The sequence below is a fragment of the Falco naumanni genome, chromosome 5 (assembly GCF_017639655.2).
Source record: "Falco naumanni isolate bFalNau1 chromosome 5, bFalNau1.pat, whole genome shotgun sequence".
NCBI lineage: Eukaryota > Metazoa > Chordata > Aves > Falconiformes > Falconidae > Falco > Falco naumanni.
The window spans coordinates 66655803-66672371 of NC_054058.1; the positions used below are offsets into that span (position 1 = coordinate 66655803).

General features: G+C 36.8%; 1 protein-coding gene across 1 annotated transcript in view; it reads right to left on the reverse strand.

Moving 5' to 3' along the window:
• LOC121089257 (protein piccolo-like) overlaps positions 1–16569 on the reverse strand; it is a 382524-nt gene that overhangs the window by 62376 nt on the left and 303579 nt on the right. Inside the window, 5 exon segments of the mRNA XM_040596364.1 lie at positions 1860–2042; positions 3283–3477; positions 4675–4855; positions 7507–7578; positions 13440–13533. Coding sequence (XP_040452298.1) covers positions 1860–2042; positions 3283–3477; positions 4675–4855; positions 7507–7578; positions 13440–13533 — 725 coding nt within the window.

Below are 16569 nucleotides of genomic sequence, written 5' to 3' on the forward strand. Positions count from 1 at the left end.
CAAAGAACTCCATAAACTGAAAGCTGTTTTGAGCATCTTTGGTGCTTTTTCTATTCAATGTCATAGTCTCTTCTTGTTTTACTTACAGACTCCACAGCACTGCAATTAACTAATCTTGCTTCTTGTTCCTGCTGAAATGCATGAAAACCTTTAACCTCAAAACGGTAATTATTGGCCCACTTCATATGAATAAATTAGGACAAACTAGTCTTGGCACACTGAGAAGCCAAAACTTCTCACAGATCTGAAACCAGGCTTGTAAACATTGTGTAGGTGGCCATGCATTGCATATTATTGTCAGAAATAAAAAGACAAAAGTACCATGTCTCTTCATAGTAACTCTAACCTCACTTATATGTTAATGACATTAATGTGGGCTCTTCTTCCCTTAATTCTCCATGATGCTTTTAATATTGCTGAGTCAAGTGCATATCGATACTCCCCCCCCCCCCCCCCCCCCCCCCAATTTTAGAGGTAAAGAACCTAGCATAGCAGTTCAGTGGCAAGAATACTTGAGCAACAGCCTAGCTATTTATGATAAAAGTGTATGTGAACCTTGATTCAACCTTGTATCACAAGCAAGAGGTTTTACTATTGCTTGTCTACACCAAAAGGCATCATAGGACTAGAAGTGCTATGTAGTTCTGTTCCAACAGACATGACACCTCAGAAGATCACCAGAGTTATTTAGATTTCTGTGGTATAGCTCCCAGGAATAGGATGGGCCTTTCAGCTGTGGTGCCTGAACTAGTGCCATGATATCCTCTGGCCTTTGCTTGAATTAAGTGTCTGGAGTTGAGCTGTAGAGTAAGACAACATGTGTGGGTGGACGCAAACGTGTGTTGACAGATCTATTTATGGAAGAGTTCTTAAGGCTTTCATAAGAAACAACTTGTTATTTCTAAATACAAAGTTTAAAATAATTTGTTAAATTTGTCCTGTTAATTAGCTGTTTTAACAGTACACTAGTTCTCTTAATGAACCTTTAGAGCACATTGTTTGAAGTATTGTTCCCTCTTTCTCTCCTGCAGCCTTCTCAGCCAGACTGTACTGTCCACAGTGTGTAACAGTGTTAACAGAGAAAAAACTTCAATGGCTCATGAGAGCTTTGGAAGGGACTACAGCACAAGAAAAGATCTGGGAGTCCAGTCTGTAAGTTTATTGGGATAAGCTCTTAGATTTCATGGAAATAAACAAAATGCTCCAGAAGTCAAAAGATCCGTACCAATTTGAACCAATTGAGATTCTGGCTCTGTATTTGTGATGAGGGGAGAAACTGATGGTATGTGGTATTTAGGTTTGATGTACAGGTGCCTACAGGTAGAAAATAATTTTTTTAGAAGCCGATAGGAAAGTCAAGAGATTGAGCTATACATGGGTCAAAACTCCCTTTCCACTGGCAGTTTAAAAAAATTATCTATCCTAATGACTTTTGACAAAACAACTAAGTTGGGAGAGGAAAAAGAAATTGTTAATGTCCTAATTAGAATTCCAGAAACAAAAATGTGCAATTAGGTTTTTGTCACAGTACAAGAAATGTTCAATCATGCTTAAGCAGACCAGCTTGGATGCATGCTTTTTATTAGGCAACAACATGAACAAAGCTATACCATTTTTCAACAGATGTCTAAGTCCTCCAGTGGAATGGAAGTGCACACATTTGTTTTGTAATGTATCTTAGCACAGCTTTTCGTTATGGATTTATGTGCTGATGTGGAAAAATCAAGCAGATTTCTTGATTCATGTTAACATTTACAGCACTTAATGGGGGGGATAAAATAAATATCGCAATGAATTAGTAGACATGGCAAGAAGGATTTGGGCTGTGATTGGTTTCTTGACCATGTCTTTCTGCTCACCTCCTTCAGGCTTGACTGGTCCATCAGACATCACTTTCCTGAGGGCTAGTTGGCTTTGGTCTTTGTTGTCATTGGCTGGTGGAGGCAGATTGTCAGACTGAGTTCTTTGAATAGGGAGGACTCCTGCTATGCTGTGTCTGTGCTGCTTCCTGGCATGATTAGACTGACCGCTTTTATGTGCTGCTGTGGCAGTGTGGGTGAAATGGAAACCCAGAATATGTATCCTCAGATGGAACCAGCTTAAATGTTATTCATGCAAACAGAAGTGGGGTTTTTTTTCTGTATTTAAGTAGTGTTTTCAAACACCAAAGAGACACCACATGCACAGCATTAAAGATTATTAAAACTGGCTGTTTCTTTATTAATGATGGTGAAGACAAGGGAAGTAATTTTCCCCCAGTTTTTGCATTATACCATGGTAAGTTTATGGCATATCAACAAATCCTGAAGACAAACACAATGATTCCACAGTCAGAGAGTTTTAATTTGCCATCAACTGAACCCTCAGCTAGAATTAAGATACTGGTCTGAAGTATACTCTAGAGAGCAATCCTTTTGAATGGAAAAGTTTTAATTTATGAATCTATTTAAAGTTGTCAGATGAAATCTATCTTGACTGTAATCAATCCATGGCACAAAAATTACTAGAAAAATCGAACTGACTATGACACCTGACTTAGCTCTCAACTCCTTTTGACTTTGCTAACTTGGTAACATTCTTGAAATCTCGTGTTGTTAATGACTTTGTATTTTTAATGATTTCGCATTTAACGTGTTTAATGCTTTTGTCTATTGCTGTTCTGCTCATCACTTGAATTATATATCTGATATATTAAGAAGGTTGCTTATAGATCCTTTAAAAAAAATAAATTAGATATTTACAGTCATTTTTCAAAAATAGAAATCTCAGCCATGTAGTTAAAAAACTTTTTTCTTTAACTTTAAGTCTTCTTTTTTGTATATAGTACTATCCTTCCCGATTACTACTTATATCTTGTTGTTAATGTGCTCTCAGTACTTGTTGTGTGCAACTTGAAGAGCTGGCAACTGCATCTTTGCAGGTTTTGATTATTTCATTGGTAGTTATTCAGTGACATCAAAACACTACCACACAATGGAATTCTCTGGGAGTCACGCACAACCATGGAACATCACGGACCCTGAGTGCAGGGACTGATGGAGAAACAGCCAGTTTCACTGCAGTCTATATAAATTAAAATAAATAAATAAAAGACTTCTAAATACAAGAGTATATTGTAATTATATGTATTCACACACAGGCACACAAAGAAAGACATTGAACAGAGTGAGCACAGTGTGCCAAGAACAGAAAATAAATAGCTGAAAAGGGAAGGACAGCAGGGAAAAAGGCAACAGATGAATATTAAGCTGCCATGCTGAGGAATTTATTTGCGTCTTTTACTTGGTTGAAGACGAAGCTGTTGGACAGCTGCTTCAGCAGCGGCGATGGCTGCCCCAGCGTCTTCAAGGTGAGTTTGAGTGACGCTGGTTTTGCTTTGGCTGCGAGATGGGCCATGAGAGCGTAGATGTCCTTCAGAGGAAGATTTGGAGCTCCCTGGACTGCTGTGGGACTTCTCAATGGTGGGCACCTGCATGTCTACCAAGAAAATGAAGAAGTGCAGCTGCTGCATTTATTAGTCACAAACAGACAGATAATTTCATTTTCTTTCTCTTGACTGCACTTTCCAGCTGCATTCCAGAACAAGGAATTAAAGATCAAGCTGTGCAATGCCAATCAGAGTCTCAGGATATATCTTGATTAGGAAACTCTTATGGAGAACCTTTTTCTACTTCCCCACTGTTCCCTGGCCCAGGGAATAAAATAATTTACTATTGGGTTTCTGTCACCTATGAATTGTGCCTACTGTGGTGATTTAAACTGGTGGAATGATGGGGTAGCCTAAAGAATTAATGTTTTCCACTTTCTACTTCTTTAGTATGTAAAGACTAACTGGCATCGCTTACACTGACATAGCATACCAAACACTTAGCTAATGCAAGCAGTTTTATTCTGATGAATGCCACAGTCAAAACAATAACCTAACTTACAGCAGCTTCTATACTACCCTCTAATTTAGATATAGATCTTAGGCACCAATCCCTAGCAAAACATTACACAGAGTAACAGAGAGGAGATGGAGGTGATCTTACCACTCTGAGGCTTTCATCTGGAAGCTACTTGGGATGGCTTTTGCTTTGGTATGACATACATTGTATTTTAAGTGAGCAACTGGCCACCAACTACTTAGTATAAAAAAGAGAGATAAATTTATTGGAGCCGAGATTAATTCTGCTTTTGTAAACATTAGTGTAATTCTACTATATCAGCTCTGCTGATTTCCAATACAATTGAGATATGCTACAGCCCATTATCATAGACTGGAAATGCATATGCATCATTATAGCATAATTTTTATTCTATAAAATATTAATATTAGATTTCCAGAAGATAAAATGCCATAGAATATTTAAGAAGCATCAAAAATTTAAAGCTAGATATGTATTGAATTTGGCCAGGGCTACCAGAAAAATGAAAAGGTCACAGAATCTATAGTAGATGTGCAAAGCACGTAGAGCTTGTAAGCTGCTGTTTTAAGGACACGTTTACTCAGCAAGCTGAGTGGCACTGATCAAGCCAAATTAAGCCTTGGCTCCAATGAATTAATCACATTTTAAATAAAAATGTATACAAACTTAATAGCAGTAACTTTATTTTTCTATTAGAACATACGCAGCAAAGTTTTCCCATCATCTGGGAAAACATTTTGTATCAGGTGCACCAAGTCATTCCTACCCTTGGAGGGGTCCGGGAAGATTCCATGACTTCTGCTTTTGATGACAGATGGTTTTGGAGATTGCTGGCTACTCTGTCCAGAATGAGATTTCCCATGATCAATGTTTTCACTCTGCTCTTTCAGAGGGTACCACCGAGGAGTGTTGTCAAGCTGAGAGACGCTGGATAACTCGATTAATACCTACAAATAAATCAAAGTATAATATATGGCCTCTATCTGATCTATTAAAAGTTGTGTACAGAAGAGTCTACAGTTGCATTATCAGAAGTTGCAATCAAATGTAAGAAGTTAAGGGTATAAGGCTGTATGCTGACAGATTCAGGACTCTGCCCATGCTCTGACCTCACCTGATATAAGCCAGCTATGATCCCAAACCCACATTTGTTAGCATATTGATAAGTCTGAACTAAATAATTCTTGTCAACAAGACCTCAGTAAGGACTATGAGCTTAGAATAGCTCCATACCAAGATGGCTAGATAGTTGAAAGGGTAGCTTGTGAGCATTAACTTGAAAATTACACTGAAAAGACACCTGTCATTCTGCCTCTGTATAGACATATTTTATAGACAGCAGGGTGGGGTTATTTTCTCCCTTTTTCCAGTGTTAGTAAAGAGGCAAATAATTTGATATCTGTTTTTAATACAGTCTTCAATAATATGAGACTGGTCCTTGTTGATTCTTTAAAAAATCCACATATACAGAATTTGTAACAAAAAAAAAAAAAAAAAAGAACAGGGATACCTTTGCTTTTCACTAAAACAACAGAATTCAACAGGCCATTTAGGCCTCAAAACTTCACTGGTTAAAAAAAAAGAATATGAAAGGAGATGCAATGGCAGTGTGGAAATTAAATAAGCAGCTTGACTAAAAAACCCCATCATTGTAGCTATAAACTGCTCTATGCCATCTGCATTGCTAGCAAGAGTTCTGTGAAACTTCTTTTAAAAACAGAATAAGTAAAAACAACCAGTGAGCACTGGGGCCAATAAAGACCATTCCTCCCTTAATGGTCTTGCAGCTGAGAGAAGGCCAAGAGAGGTAAAGTACTAGAATCATCATAGAGTCTTGAGTGAAGGAAAGGACAGAAAGTTCCTTGCATTTGGCTCTAAGGTGACAGGATTAAAGCTAATGTCAGGTAGGGAGGTTTTAAAACTGCCAGACAAATAAAGCGTGCAATTACCTCAAGGAACCATGTCTTCATCAGTTTATTACTAGTCCCTGAATGAAAGAAAGCCTCTTTGAGTTTAGGGATGGTGAAGTCTCTTCACAACTGATTGTTTGCAGAAGGTTTAAAGCCTTTTTTCTTTCAGCCTCATAGGTTGTGTATGACCTGGCTTGGTCTTTCCAGTTAGGTCTATATTTAATCTGAACAGAGGAACTATTTAGCATGCTCCCTGTTATGGTTTTTGGTCATAGCTTTGGGAATGACTGGAAGACATTATGGTTGAGGATTGTTCCCAACAGGCTCTATAAGCTGGGGGCTCTGATTTGTAGGAGAAGAGAGGTCACATGCCATGGATGTGAACCATGATGTGCCATGTGCTTTCTGGGGCATGCAGGTGGTGCTGGCCCTATTCAAGCAAGTCCTTAGGGCACAATTTGGATATCCCATATCTGATGTTGTGGCGCAGGATTACTCTGAACATCCTGGTCCTGAAATACACTGGATCGTCTTGTCCGTTCCTTTTTTCCATGAACAATTTTTTTTATATTTAAGTCTGAATGATCTAATAAATAAAATAGTTCTAGAGGTTGAAAATATTTAAAGGCAAAATTTTAAATCTTCCTCTAGGAGCAGCTGCTGGAGCATCCATTTTCTAAATGTCATAAATAATAATGATGTAAATATTCAGTAAAGCCGTGCATTTGGACAAATATGCTGAACTCAACAAGAATACTGATGGATCATGCAGGAAATAAGTAAACATGTAGCCACTTCCTATACATTTATTTTAGTAATTGTTCAAATAGTGACACTGATTGCTCAGTTTTGTAGTTACACAAAGGGGAACTGGAGCTGAACTGAGCACCTTTTTCATGAAATCCAAATGCAGAATGAGCAGAGATACTCAGAGTTACTCTGTATATGAGCGTTTGATTTTCCTGAGCTTCTGTTTCTCATTATAATCCTCTTGTGCAGTAACATTTTTAATTACTTTTTTGACATTGTAGCTATTGCTGGTAATTACATATTATACATGCATATATTTGTAGATTCACTTTTAAAAGAGAGAGCATACTTCTTCCCATGATCACTTGTCTCATTTATAATTAATTACAAAGTTTTGCCTTCAGTCATACTTTGGTAATGATATTACTGGTTTGTAGTGTTAAAAATTAGACCTTGATCAGCAAGAACAAATTACTTAGACTTGCAGATACTTGTGCATGTGCTAATTTATGGCTTGATGGCAGATTTTAATCCTTTAATCATTTTCAAAGACTGATAACCTCCTCAGCCTTCCCATGTTATGTCAAATTTGAGGCAGACACCTTATCAGGCATAATAAGAATTCTCCATTCAGTCACTGTGAAAGATGTTACCATCTCAGGCTCAAAAAACCCTCTTAATTTTCAGTGAAGTAACATTCTGTCGAGTCCTATGTGAATTTGTCCACAGTTTATCAAGATAAAGGGAAAGTATCTTTCATATGTGAATGAATAAAATCATGGCCATTTGTTACGAAATCAGCATAAAAAAGTGATGTAAAAAAGGTTTTACTTAACACATGTACTGTACCTTGCAAAAGAACAGTCTCCAAACACCAGTACGCAGTTCATCAGCTTTCTAACTAGTCAGGGTTAGAGAGGAGGAAATAAGATACTCACTTCACCGAGGAAGTCATTCGAGGAGAATCGATCATAATCCCAGACAGTCACTTCCAGTGTTTTCTTTTTCAGCTGCAATTTAAGTCAAAGGATAATCAACCCCATTGCCATCATAAACTTCAGATCAAGTCTTTTTGGTGGCTTCTATTCATTATCTGCTCCTTTCACCCTTTTTCACAGTGACAGCTAGGCAGCTTTTGTCCTCCCATCAACCTTGGTCTCAGAAAAATAATTTGGGACTATTACTTGTTATCAAGACAAATGGACTTCTGCTTGGCCCTATTTTAAGAAATTCCACAAGTTGTTTTTGACAGAATGTGCGTCCATTACAACAGCCAAACTGATTTTTAAAGCCCAATTTTTGTATTTCTGTAGCTTTTCTCATCATCAGGTCTGAACTGCCTAAACGCAGGCATTTGCCTCAAGTACCTTTGAGTGCGAATTTCAAATATATTATTTAAAATACTCTGTTTACACAATCTCATTGCTGAAGACCAGGCTTTAATACCCCCAGAATTCAGTGCAGTCAATGGGACTTTGCAAGTGAACCAGGCATGCAGGACAAGTTGCACTGTTAGAGATTTAATGACAGCCATCAAAACTCATTATCAACAGACCTTGTTAAGCATGATAGCTCAATCTATGTAAGAAGGCATTCTTCTTACAGGCCAGAGTAAGAAACAAGCACGTCTTTTTATGACAAGATAGTGCAAGACAGACAAGATGTTGACCAAAGTAGTTGACCTTATTGGAAAGATTGACCTGAGTGTTATTCCAGGGGTCTCTGGGCACAGACAGAGAGAGAATTCATTACTGGTGGTGTATGCTGGAGCAAAAGGCTAGCAGGTGGCTGGAGAGGCAGTAATAAATTCATGTGGCTTGACAGGACAAAATCCTAGGGCTATGGGATGTCTACAAAGTCAGGCTGAGAAGTTGTAAAGTGATTTGTTGGACACTTCTAAGCATTACTAAGAAAAACAGGACTCTTTTCACATACTTGAATAAAAGAGGTTAGAACCAGAAATCTGATGTGGTAATTGAGGTCATCATCCTAACAAAAGCAACATGTCACTCACTGCTTTGACTAATAATTGGCTGCTTGGGAAAAATGGACAACCAAGGATCAAGTCATTGTTCAAAATTCTAAGCTACACCATTTACTGTACTTACATATTTATTTTTTTTTTTCAAGAAGAGCACTGTTTGTTATTTACCCCCACTGCCCCTTGGCTTAATGCAACACAGATTCAGACAGTTCTTAATAACTGTAAATTGCCTTTAAATTATAATTTTATCTCTTTGTTATGTACTCGGAATATCTTCTGCTCCCAGATAACTTCAGAAAAATAAGCAACTACGCAAACCCAGTGTCTTTGAAAAACAAGTTTAAATTAGCATCTCCTGGAAAATCCACATAACAGGGAATTGTACTATTTTTAGCATCCACAATGTACTCTTTAAGAAAGCAACGTGACTTGAAAGCTAAGATTAAGCTAAAAATATTTGAGAGCAATTCTTTAATCTTTGTTTGATTCCCACATAATTAAGCAAGATATTTCTTAAACATTTTCTTTTAAAAATCCTGCAGAAATTAAGGAAAAAGTTAACAAAAAGCTTCTGTTTTGAACATCCCTTACAGAACATTTGTAAAGTTCATTCCCCTGACTGAATAAAATTCCTTTTCTTTGCTGTTTCAAGACAGTATCACAACTGTGTGAAAAAAGAACCTGAAAAAACGAGTTGAGCTGCCTCTGGTACATGCTACTTCTAGTTTCCTGGGTAATGTAATTTCCTGCTAGATGCTACACTAAGTATATGTATTTTTACCTTTTAAGAAAAGAGGAATAGCATAAATACTTTTGGGAGGACATGTTATCTTCTTGTTTCAAGTGCTGACTGTGGCCTAAGACTTGAAGGATTTTTGGTGCAAAGGGGAAAATGGAATATTTTCAAGAAGCTGCAACCCTACTTTGCTAGCCTCTTCACATTAGCATGATAGCAAAAGTATGCTGAAAACTTGCAGAACCCTATATTTCTTTGAGATATCTATTTTAAGCCTCTTAGTTTAATAAACCTTTAATAAAATATTATGACAATGAAAAAACATCAAAAGAGCTTTATTAGGTAGCGTGCATGAAATAGGTTTCAAAGAGGAAGAAAATTTGCTTTTCTGAAGATATATTTATGTACCACTATTGAAGGCAAAGAACACTCAGTGGCTTGTGATTTTAAAAGCAGCCACTATACCATCACAGCAAAGTAGGGTTCTGCCTTACATCAGCCAGTTTTAGGTCACGAAGGCAGAAGTTCAGATCCCTGTCAGGAATTTAACCTACAGCAATACTGAAACAGGTTGCAGAAACCCACTATCCATCTGACCATGGCTTTCTGCAAGGAGGCCATGTATCGGCAGGAAAATGAGAAAGCATTCCTAAAAGAAGGAGAGCACCTTACATGTTGTGAACCTCATACAAGCACATTATGAAAAAAGTGTTACTAAGCTGCAATTAATTTCAGACTTTGAATTGTAGAAAAATTAAAAATAATAATTAAAAAAAGAAAAAAAAACCACCCACTTAAAAGCATATTACTGCATGTGAACTCCAGTTAGCTTTAGGCTGCTGTGGACAACTGTCATTTAAAGAAAATGAAGGAATATGCAGAAACAGCCAACATGAATAATATTTTCTCTTACAAAGACATAAACACCACACATACAGAAGTGCCTGCTTCTTGTTTTAAATGTCTGGTGATCACTGGGTGTTGTTATGGATAATTCAGGTCTGTGTTACCAAATATGCATTACTTGAAATATTTAACACATATTCCTTGAAAATCTCATACAGGTATTTGTACAAGGAAAGAAATATAAGATTGCAGTCTCAGTCAGGGTATTTGATGAGAAGAAATTAAGGTGTTGTATTAGATCATGCAATATACTTATTTGTGTTGACATTCATATTTAACATTTTCTTGTACTCTATAGTGCTGTACTTCAGTATGTGGAAGGAGAAAAAGACTTTTTGCTAGGACACTTAGAAGCTTACTTTCTCTTGTCCAAGATACTAAGATGTAAGTACCAACACCTTACTGATTCATAAGAAAGATCTTCTTACTTTTGGAAATAAGACATAGGCTCCTACATCACTCAAGAATTTTGAAAATAATTACTGTCTCTAAATACATTTCCTTCAATTTAAGGACATGACCTCTAGCTAAAGCTATTTGCTTTACCAAACTATATCAATGATTTAAGGAAATACTCTTATTTGCTTTCTGACAAGTAAGAAACTGAGGCAAAGCCACACCTTATATTGTGGCCATACATTATACCAACAGCCTGACCAGTAACAGAACTTATATCTTTTACCATCTTCTCTTTAAATCATTCTAATGCTTTCTTTCATGCTTTGAGTAGGTATTTGACTTGACTTAGTAATTATTATACAATATCTGTAGTGTGTGTGTACTCAGCCTTCCTCTCAAATTGTAATTATCTCCAGTTTATTACTTAACAAAAAGCTGAAATTACTAAATATTCAGTTTAATTTATTTTCTCTCCAACTGTCAAAGTAGAATTTTTCACATGATAAATCTAATCATTCCGACCTTGAAAAAGTCTGTTTCATTTCAAAGAGTGATCTATTTCCCATAATTATTTTCACTTTAATTTCGGCTAGCTATGAGAGAGAAAAGGAACATGAAAAATTTTACAACCATCTGAAGTCTAGACAGTGACGTTAAAAGGACTATGTTAGGAAATATTTAATAATACTTATTTGCTGTCAGCAAGCAACCCATGCTTTGATGAAGCGAAAGAAATGTTTCTTTGAATAAATAATATTTGTAAAGATTCATGAACTTATGTTAGGGTATGACTGCTAACTCTGTATAACTTAGTGTATGATGCAGTTTTGCTTGTTTGATGATCAGAACATTCATTCTCAGTCTGTCACAATTATCATCTTGCATTTCTCTTTATATTCCTAATTGCTTTGAAATATCCATTCATGAGGGTTATGAGTGCAAACAATATACTATTGCATGGTGATAGTTATTCAAACTGTAGATACTTATCATCAGCATGGATTTGGTGATTTAGAAATGTGCTTTATTACATATTTTCAAAGTCAGGGCACTGAATTTTATAGGAGAAGAATCACCCACACTGGTATCGTAGCACTAAATACAAGCCATGAAAAGCTGTGGAAGGAAATACTATTCCCTGCACACACTTCTATGTGATAAGAAGACAAAATATACAACATATGTGGTGCTCAGATGAAGCTTATACACTTACAATCATTAGCACTGCATAACAGTCTCAGAGGAAGGGAAAAGGAGGAGATTTGCAAATAGAAAGCAAAAGTTCAAAGAATTCAGCCTGTGACCCAAAAGCAAATTTCATCAAATGACAGTTAAGAAACCAACATCAAAGATACTAGGATATTTTCTGTCATAAAAATCTCTGTCCAAGAAATCCTAGACTAAGATCGTTATCTAATTTAGAATCACCAAACAGCCACTGTATATCCAATACTTAAGCACTCTTAATTACAGCTCTGTAAAAAGTCACAGCAGAACCCAAAAGCAAATTAAGTAAACTGAAGAGCCTGTCTTAAATGGAAAGCTAAGTTTGGAAATAGTGCTAAGACTTACTAAACATTTTCACAAAACTCAGAAGGTCTCGGGTTTGTATTTCAGCTAGACAAACACGTCAGTTTTTCTTTTTCTGATGCTTTCACTGTCAGTGAGCTACCATTGATGCAAGCCCACATGAAACAGCATGCAAACCCCAGGAAATAGTAACCACAACATATAACAGGGCACCTCTGAAGAAAATCTGAGCTACTGCCTGTTAAGTTCCAATGTGTTGACTGCATGAGCCACCATGCCAGTCTCTTTGTGGGAAAGGTTTTCCTCCAAGGAAAAATTAACAACTTAATCTGTGTTCCTCTCAATGAACAAGAAGAATGAATGATGAAATTTTAAGTTAGGAAGATAATATTGAGGTCTTGGTGCTGTGTTGGAGAAGTTTATTAGAAGCACTGGGAAATCTATTCACTAAAGAGTCTGGTTATGCTCGGCTGTTTTAAGAAGCACTGAAAGGTTAAATGGCATTGAAAAATGAAGTTGAAAGTATCAAGAATAAAACACTAAGAAAGGCAAAAAGATTTAGGACTGCATACAGATCCATTATTCTATAAAATATACTTCATAATTTAAACAGATAGACTGATCATCATTTTGCTCATTATGTCTTTTTGAAATGGTAAAAAGTCCCTTTTAAAGAGGAGATGCAGAAAAAGGGTACTCAATTGCTTCATACTGCTTCAGTGAACCCTGCAGGTCAGTTAGAGTTAGGAAGCCACCAAGAAACAGAGAAGGTTTGCGCAGACTTCTTTCCCAGCTGTGAGTTAAATTTTTCTGTAACAAGGAAATTAAATAACTTCTAAATTTTTTTCAGGTGATTCATATTTCAAGCCCATTGCTGTAAATTACTAAACCAAAAAATGTATCTCTCCATTCTATAAATATTTTTTAATAAGACCTGTGTTTTGTTTGACCTTGCATGGCTTTTGGAATGAAGAATGACAGTGATTTCTCCATTTGCTTCAGAAATGTGTCTTAATTTATTCCCTCCCTGTATTTCATTAGCATTTTTGAAATTGTCACATCTGTACTTATGACATGGTTACAGTTTTAATCCCCACAAATCACCATTTTTATGAGTAGAAGGGACAAGAAAAGAGTATTGATATAGTAAGCTCTATCAGCAGCAAGGAAATAGTTCCAAATTTCCCCTAAACACGGCAAGATTTTACAGGGGTTCACAGAACAGCCAGTAGCACTGCTCCCTTCACAGCAAGCACTGCAGACCACACAAATAATGAAGCAGCAAATTGCACTGAACAGTACTACCAGTCACGCACCTGCTCCACGGAGATATTTTTATAAATGACTGTCTGATTCCACTCAGGATTCAAGCTTTTCTGCACGTACTTAGTTCTCCGCTTGTACTCAGCACTGAATTTAAACAAAGGAAGGAAACATTACATTAGTGATCTTTTGTTTGTTTCAATTATAACACAAAAAAACCCCACCCACAAAACAAAAAACAGAAAAAGAGAAAGCACTGCATTTCCCATTTCTGCAACAACTCAGAGGTTACAAGAGGACAATGACAGCCTTTGTTTTTTTTTTCTTTAGCATGCTTTCCTGATGCGGTCTTTTACAACATCTTCTTCCGACTCTTCAGCAGGTTAAGCTCTGCCTATAATCATTCCAACATAAAGCATGAGTCAGCACATGCATATATGCTTTGTTCTCTCATTGTCGGTGTTGGGGTCTGGTTATAAATTGAAGTGATAATGCACTGACTACATTTCCAAGACCATTCTCCTATTAGCACTTGAACGTAGCACAAATCCTTTATATTTATATGTTGCAGCCTCTAATTACAGAAGGCCATCTCACAAGAACATTTAATGAATGCCATGGGGTAACTAATATCCTGTTAATGATAGAAACACTAATTTATTATTGATCCTGTTCTCTGCCTATACTTCTAACTGTACTGGAAACAAACATAAAAGTGCATCAAGCTCATGATTGTTTTTATCAATAGCCAAGAATAAAAAGTTTGGCTGCATAATCTATTTTTAAAAAGAAATGGTAGTGCTTTCGATTGTACTCTGCATTTCCTGAGTATGGAGAAAGCAATTTACTAACCTTTAACAGAATATGCATCCAACTAGCTCTGTGAGCTTTGATGTCAGATTTGCTTCCATTCCAATTTTAATTTAGTATAGATTTGAATGGACATCTCAAAAGAGCTGGGTGGGAGAACACCAGAAGTTTTAATACTTTGAAAACCCAACAAGATATAAGGTAAAGAACTATTTTTTTTTTTTCTTTTTTTGCCTGTCTGCAAGTGAACTGCCCTTTCTCTTCTGTTCAAATCTCTCATAACTTAAAGGACTTACGTGCTGTATCTATTACTAAATTAAATGTGCCCAGGACTGTTCCCCAGCACTAAGGCCAAATGGCACAGATGACCTGTATCTGCCCTATTAAAATCTTTTATGGTTCCTCTACATTAATTTTTGGTAGTGTGCTGTTCCCCTGATTCTCACTTCTGACTTTCAATTGAACTGTGGTTTGGTTCGCACTGTGGTATGCTCTCAGAGCGAATGAACTAAATTCTTTTCTCATGAGATCAACTTAGAAGATGCACTCCAGGGACTCATTTAATCAGCTAGTCATTAATGGTGTACCATGCATGGTACAAGACTGGAGCAGGTCTGAATTGAGGTTATGTAAAGGATGCATATTTTACTGACATGTGTATGTCAATGTTGTGTCTTTAGCACCAAGATTTTCACTCTAGAAACTCAATTCTACCATGCAGTGCTCCTGTAATTATTCTGGAGTGTCTACTGCCTTTTTTTTCCAAAAGGGGGTAGCCATATCCAAGCTGCCTACTAGACTGATATCTCTCTGAAAGAGACTTGCAGTTATTTTTGCTCTTAGTTTTTGTTTTACTCATTCTATGTAGTTCCATTTATTTTCTTGCAAAACATGGTATCCAATGTCTTCCAGTTTATTGAAAAATGTGAAGGGCATTGGGACCCGTGAAACAAAGTATCTGCCCACCTCTGCTTATGAGAAGAAAGCAGCAGCTCTCCACAGTTCAATCAATTCTATCAGCCACAGCATACATTGGTGTATATATATATAATTATTTTTTTTTGGGGGTGGTGGTGGGTGGTGGGGTGAGGCAGGGAGGGGAAGATTTCTTTTTACTTGTATGTCAGTAAGAAAAGAATGAATTAAAACCTAGAGGGACCAAGAGCATATGAAAAAGAAAGTCACACAAAGTTATTTCTTTGCATATCTTGGAAGGAAATCTGAAATACAAAATTGGAATCCTTTTGGAAACTAGATTTTGATGGCAAAACCTGTTCAGTAATGCACTTGAATTTTTTAAGCACCTCTTCTCCCACTCTCTGATCTGATAAAAGCATCCCCATCACTCAAAGTATTAATGAGATTTAACTGACCCATATGGAGACATGGGACACCGGCAAGCCACAGCTAGGTTAGCGGTATCTCTGGGCTCACAGTACTCATCAAATGCATGTCTATTCTGATCAGCTATTAACTCGTCCAAACTCCTCCTACACGCAGAGTAACCCACTTATTTCTTAACTTAACTAAGCCAGGACAGTATTATATAGTTTGGGCCTGTCTAAATGTCATATGATCTAATGGTTTTAATGAACCATTTTTCTTTTTGAAGAAAGTGGGAAAGGACTATTTGAGCGCTCAGCCAAGAAAATGACACTATGACATTCCCTTTCCTTGCATGGATTTCCTTTCCCACTATTACAACTTCACCTATTCAAAGTTTCTGATTCTTTTCAGAAATATGCGAGACATGAATCGTGCAGTGCTGAATTTCAGGGCTGGCAATGACAAAAGGTAAATGTGTTGTTAACATGGTAACTCTGGAGTATTTTCAGTGAAGTCCATAGAGTATCTGGATCTATACTGGCAAGGGTGGCATTAGCCCACATTCCTGTAACCTATAGTCTGGATCTGTTGCAGAGGGAAGCAAGAGACCTTGGCCACTTCTGAGGCGGTGCAGACCCAGGCTAAGATGGATGACAACTGAAGGTCCCTAGACCTCTGAAGGGAAGGATCTGGCACATATATTAAGTTCATACCACAGATGCACCTTTCCCCCAACAATTGTGATTAACAGATGGGGATAATTTAATAAAATGCATTCATTAAACCAGTCTATATCTAGTGTGAAATAATTTGCCCTTGAAATTCATAGTATGCTGTGTGAAAAGATACAAACTGTATTACTCTTTTCTTTAGCATTTCTCTACGCTTCCTTAATGATAGTTTATTAATGCATGATACAACTGCAAGTATAATGAAAAAAGTATAACAAAATAGCTGCATATAAAATGTGTAAGCACATTCATTACATAAAGAAACAGACTGATAATAGAGAAGATCTGTTTATTGAAATTAATTTGTTGACTTGTT